Genomic DNA, 6,179 nt, shown 5'->3' on the forward strand with positions numbered 1-6,179 from the left:
TTGTGTTTTTGAAACCATTAGTGAAAAGGCCAGACTTCAGGGGTATCTGAGGCAGGCTTGAAACACAAGAGTCAGGGTGGCTTCTGGGTAATACCAGATGGCTAGGCCTCAGACTGACGAAGCCTCTTGGATGAGGGGCGAAACGTTTCTTTTTAACAAAAAAACGAAGTCCAGATGACATGATTCAACCTTTTTTGTTGTTATATACCTGGATGACTGAGAAAACAAACTTTGCATTCAGTTGAAGGTTTATTTGGAATCATTGAGAATAAATAGTTTATTCTCGGCAGGACCATCATTTTTACTGAGGCAACTCTTCCCATAAGTGATATGGGCAGATATTTCCATCTAGTAAGATCATCTTCAATGTGCTTTAAAATTGGGATATGATTCAATTTTATTAAGTCTTCCAATCTAGGAGAAATATTAATGCCCAAGTATGTAATGTTACCTGATTGTAGTTGTTCATTGAGAGAAGAATTAAACACGCAGTTTATTGGAAGAGCTGTAGATTTTGACCAATTTATAGAATAATCAGAAACTTTTGAGAACAAGTTTATTAATTCGATAACATTAGATATTGAGTTTTCTGTGTTCTGAAGAAAAAGTAAAACATTGTCAGCATAAAGACTAATTTTATGTTCTATATTTTTACACAGTATACCTTTAATATCAGCAGTTTGTCTTATTGCTGCTGCTAAAGGTTCAATAAAAATAGCAAATAGCGCTGGTGAAAGTGGACATCCCTGCCTGGTCCCCCTCTGTAAACAGAAGCTTGAAGATATTTGATTATTTGTCCTGACACATGCTCTTGGTGAGCTATATAATAGTTTTAACCAATTAATAAAATGGTCCCCAAAACCAAATTTACCCAAGGTAGCAAATACAAATTTCCAGTTTACCCTATCAAATGCTTTTTCTGCGTCCAAAGACAAAATAGCTATTTCAATATTTTTACTATATGAATACTCTATTAAATTATATAATCTGCGTGTGTTTGTGGTCGAGTGTCTTCCTTTTATGAATCCAGTTTGGTCAGGATGAATAATGAGAGGAATTATTTTCTCTAATCTTTTAGAGAGGACTTTACTAATTATTTTAACATCCACATTAATGAGATGGGGCGATAACTGGTAGGTAGTACTGGGTCTTTGTCTGGTTTTAATAGTAGACTAATGTTGGCTGAATTCATATGTGTTGGAAACCTGCCATTTTCTTCTGACTCATGTAGCATTCTGTGAAATATAGGTTCCAGGATGTTCCAGAACTCTTTATAAAATTCTGCTGGATATCCATCTGGGCCTGGAGATTTCTTATTAGGCATGTTTTTAATGGCTTCACGGAGCTCATCTGATGTTAATGGTGAGTCTAGTTCTGATGATTGACTACTGTCTAGTTTTGGAAGTATTACTCTCTCCAAGAATTGATTAATATCTTCATCTTTTGGATTTATTTGTGGAGTGTATAGAGTTTTATAGAAATCTCTAAAAACACTATTTACTTTTTCCTCGTCATAAGTTATGTTACCATTTGTGTCTTTAATACCATATATAGGCGTTTTTTCTTTATTTAATTTGAGTTGATTAGCTAAAAAGCTCCCTGATTTATTACTGTGTTCTAAATTTTCTAATCGAAGTCTTTGTACCAAGAATGTGTTTTTTTTGTCAATACATTCATTTAGTTCTAATTTTATCTTGCATAGTTTTTTCTGTGTTTCCTCTCCTTGTAAACTTCCAAATAATTTCATAGATTTCTCTAATTCGTCAATACGTTTATTTTCTTTTTTCTTTTTGTTTGTTGAGTAGGATATTATTTTCCCTCTCATAACTGTTTTCCCAGCCTCCCAGAGTGTACATGCTGATGTTCCTGGCAAGTCATTAAACTCTAAATACGATGTCCATTCATTTTTAAAGTATTGTATAAATTCTTCATCCATAAGCAGTGAGGTATTTAATCTCCAGTTTATACTTTTTGGGATTTCTTTCTTATTATCTAAATTTAAAGTAACTGGTGCATGATCGCTGACAGCAATAGGCTGTATCTTAGTGTCTGAAATGTTGGTCAGCAATGAGTTGCTGATTATAAAATAATCCAGACGAGAGTAAGAGTGATGCACATGTGAAAAGAAAGAATACTCTTTACTATTAGGGTGAAGAGACCGCCATGCATCGCCGAGTCCATAATCACTCATGTATTGTTTAACTACATTTATGGATTGCCAACTATGTTGAGCTCCTACTGCATTCAGCTTGTCTATTTTGTTATCTAGACCAAAGTTAAGATCACCTCCAAGTACCAGCGAGCAATCCATGTGATTTCATAAGAGTAGAAAAGAGATCATGAAAAAAAGTGGCATCGTCCACATTTTGCCCATATAAGCTAACAATACAATATTTTTGACTGGGTATAGATAATTTTAATATTATATATCTACCTTGCGGGTCTATAACTGTGTCTAATATTGTGAAGTTTACATTTTCATGTATTAATATTGCTACTCCTCTTTGTCTTGAGTTATAGCAGGCTGAGAATACATCAGGAAACTCAGGAGATTTTAGCTCATCCACAGTTGATGGTAATTTATGAATTTCTTGGAGTAATACAACATCTGCCTTTAATCTGTTAATCTGGTTAAAGATTCTATATTTTTTATGTTGGCTACTGGCTCCATTAATATTCCATGTGACAAACCTTAAGATGCCCATACTTGTGCTTGTGAAAATATAATTAAACCACACCCATTATCACAAATATCAAAAATAGTAAAACACCCAGACAATAACATAATCCTTAATGATTGATTATTTATGATTTATAGATAAACTAAGTGCTGTTTTGAAGGTAAATCATGGATGTATTCCTTTATGAGGTATTTGTATGTATGTATATGGATATATATAAGCCTTTGTGGCTGTGTGCTAATAATTGTTGAGTCAGAAAAATAGAGACAAAAAAAGAAAGGGAAATGATAATAAACACGTAAAGATAAAAGAAAGAAGAAAAAATAAAAAAAGAACCCCCTTACCATATTAAGTGCCATGCCACCGTGTACCACCACTATCTGTGTAACCCACCAACCGAGCTGTGCTGAACAATTACATATATATCTGGTAAGTAATATGAATATATATTATTGCTAATAAATTTTAAGTAAAATTAGCAACTGAAAATCATACTTACCTTATTTATATTACTAATAGAGCCAGGGAGTAACCTCTGGATCTCTAAACAGCTGACTGTTGATGTAAAGTTTGTCCACAGCCACCGTAGTTCTTCTGCCCTCGTTTATATTTTTCTTCCTAATCGGGAACAGAACGCGCCTTCTACTCAGAATTTCTGCAGGGAATTGGTCATTCATGCTGTAGTTCGTGTCACGCAGTTCCCTACCTCGGCTTTTTACTTGTTCTTTCTATTTATAATGTTCAAATTTAGCTACAATCAGCCGCGGCCGATTGCTTCCAAGTTTTTTACCTCCGAGGCGGTGGACTCGGTGAAAAGTGATGGAATTAACCGCGTCACTTGGTAACTTCAGTTGATTCTGAATGAAGTCACGGACAGAGGCCTCAGGGACCTCGTCCGCTCGCTCCGGGATTCCCGAGAAGACGAGGTTGTCCCGCATGCTCCGGGCTTGGATATCCAGGATTGATTCTTTTATTTTTTTATTATCCCCGGAGAGCAGCGTCATCTCCTCGGTGAGTTGTTTTACTGTTCCTCTCAGATCCTGATTTTCACTAGCAAGTAATGCTACCTGTTGTTGGCTGAATTCTAAAGACTCCCTGAGGCCTTGAAACTCTTTAAACAGCATCTCTACCAACGCTAGTCGGGCGTCCAAGCTAGTTAGCTTCTGGTCAATTGATTCTAATATCTCCTTTAAGCCTGTATTATCAGGAGGCGGTGTCGTAACGCTATCTGAGCTTCCCTGTCAGTGCCGCTTAGCGGTGGGGATGTTAGCTGAATCGCTAGCAGAACCGGATGTATCTTTGGGTTTACCCATGACTAAGCTGTCAAAACACTCGTCAACAAACAATTCCAGGCTCTCCAAAGTCTCCTCGTCCAGTTTGCTTGATTGAATGAAAAAGTTAGTTAGTAATATTTAGGACTTTCTTAATGATCTTATATTTAATTAAACAGTTTTTATTTAAATAAATACGGACTTACCAAAGTTTTATCATAATACTCACGCACAGTTTTTTCCTAGTTCTCAGCAACAGCTCATTGCACCGCAAAAAAAAAAAACTACACTAGATAATCACTAGAATAAATATTTCATAATAATGGTGTGGAGAGGATGGCTGTAAGGGGAGAAGGGAGGCCATCTATAAAAAAAATGAATCTGTTGGACTTCTGGCAAGGACCAACGCAGACATGTTCCTGTTTTTTGCTTTCTACATTCGCCTTATAATCTAGCTGTTTTTGTTACTTTTTTGGCCATCTTATTTGTAAAAAAATAATAATCTGTATGCCTTTTTATAACTGTCTATTGTTGTAGCTCTTGTCCACTGTTGTCGTCATTCTTTGTTGAAATCAGGTCTCCCTTGTAAATGAGTCCTTGAGGCTCAGTGGGATTAACCTATCTAAATAAAGGTTGAATGAATGTATGTTAGGCTGACTGACTTCTTTTCCACTGGAACATCAGGCAAGATGGCGGACATCGAGGTCAAAAAGAAGCGTACCTTCAGGAAGTCCACCTATGGAGGTGTGGACCTGGACCAGCTTTTGGGCATGTCTTACGAACAGCTTATGCAGCTGTTCCGTGCCCGTCAGAGGAGGATGAACCGTGGCCTCTGCCACAAGCACCAGTCCCTTCTCAAGCGCCTGCGCAAGGCTAAGAAGGAGGCTTCTCCTCTGGAGAAACCAGAGGTAGTGAAGACTCACCTGAGAGACATGGTCATTCTTCTAAAGATGGTTGGCTCCATGGTTGGTGTATACAATGGCAAGACATTCAACCAGGTTGAAATCAAGCCTGAGATGTGTGGGCACTACTTGGGAGAGTTTTCCATCATTTACAAACCAGTCAAGCACGGTCACCCTGGTATCGGAACCACACACTCTTCTCGTTTCATCCCTCTGAAGTAAAATGGCTGTATCATTTGTATAAATAAATAAAGTAATTGGGGTTTCCTTTAGGGCAGCACGGTGGCGCAACTGGTAGAGCTGCTGCCTCTCAGCGAGCAGGTCCTTGGTTCAAACCCCGGTCCAGGGGCCTTTCTGGGTGGAGTTTGCATGTTATCTCCGTGCATGCGTGGGTTTTCTCCGGGTACTCCGGTTTCCTCCCACAGACCAAAAACATGCATGTTAGGCAGATTGGTAACTCTAAATTGTCCCTAGGTGTGAGTGAGAGAGTGAATGGTTGTTTGTCTCGTTTGTCTCTATGTGGTCCTGTGATGGACTTGCGACCCGTCCAGGGTGTACCCCGCCCCTCGCACAGTGATTGCTGGACATGGGCACCAGCGACCCCCGTGACCCAAAATGGAATAAGCGGGTAAAGATAATGGATGGATGGATGGATGGATGGGTTTCCTTTAAAAAAATAAAATAAAATTGGAAAACAAATAAATAAAACTTTTTCCTTTTCAAGCGACTATCATTGCAACAGAAAACATGAATATTGAATTGATAACACAAAACCAATTCATTCATCACAAACTGGTACAACGTTCATGTAAGGATGGTACTTTTCTGTGGCCCGGTTTGTGTCTGTGTTTCCTCGTGCTCCCTCATTAGTTCCATTGTTACCACCCGTGTCTTGTCCCAGCTGTCTGTAATCATGTCTCGTCTTGTCTCTGTATATAAGCCGTCTGTTCTGTCTTGTTCATCGTCGCGTCGTACTCGTTGGGTCTCCTGTGTCTTCCCCTGAGTCTTCCTGGTTCCTTGAGTCCCCCGTGTCTCCTGAGTCCTCCTGAGTTTCCCGTACCTCCTTCCTATGTTCATGTAAGTTTTGCTGCCCCGTCAGCTTGTTATTTTGTACCTTTTATTTATCATTAAATTCCTATTTTTGTAATCCTGCCGAGTTGAGTCCCTGTTCTGCACTCTGGGTTCGCTCCTGACCACAAATCCTAACAGTTCCAGAATCTGCACCTCACATAACCCTAAAGGTAAATGAAGACTTTGAGTCAAAAGACCACATGTATGCACACACACACACACACACACACACACACACACACACACACACACAC

At 38.7% G+C, this 6,179-nt stretch overlaps 2 protein-coding genes across 2 annotated transcripts in view; one reads left to right on the forward strand and one right to left on the reverse strand.

Moving 5' to 3' along the window:
- The window catches only part of ehbp1 (EH domain binding protein 1), a gene marked incomplete in the record, with an annotated part of 851,057 nt that overhangs the window by 576,012 nt on the left and 268,866 nt on the right, over positions 1–6,179 (reverse strand).
- Positions 4,641–5,076, forward strand: LOC119414134 (40S ribosomal protein S15-like). The gene has a single exon (XM_037681262.1). The coding sequence runs from the start codon at positions 4,642–4,644 to the stop codon at positions 5,074–5,076; it is 435 nt and encodes a 144-aa protein (XP_037537190.1). The 5' UTR covers position 4,641.

The sequence above is a fragment of the Nematolebias whitei genome, chromosome 1, assembly GCF_014905685.2.
Source record: "Nematolebias whitei isolate Nwh7 chromosome 1, NemWhi1, whole genome shotgun sequence".
Classification (NCBI taxonomy): Eukaryota; Metazoa; Chordata; class Actinopteri; order Cyprinodontiformes; family Rivulidae; genus Nematolebias; species Nematolebias whitei.

Excerpts from the sequence above, each read along its gene's own strand:
- LOC119414134 (XM_037681262.1), top strand. The coding sequence starts at position 4,642 with ATGGCGGACATCGAGGTCAAAAAGAAGCGTACCTTCAGGAAGTCCACC.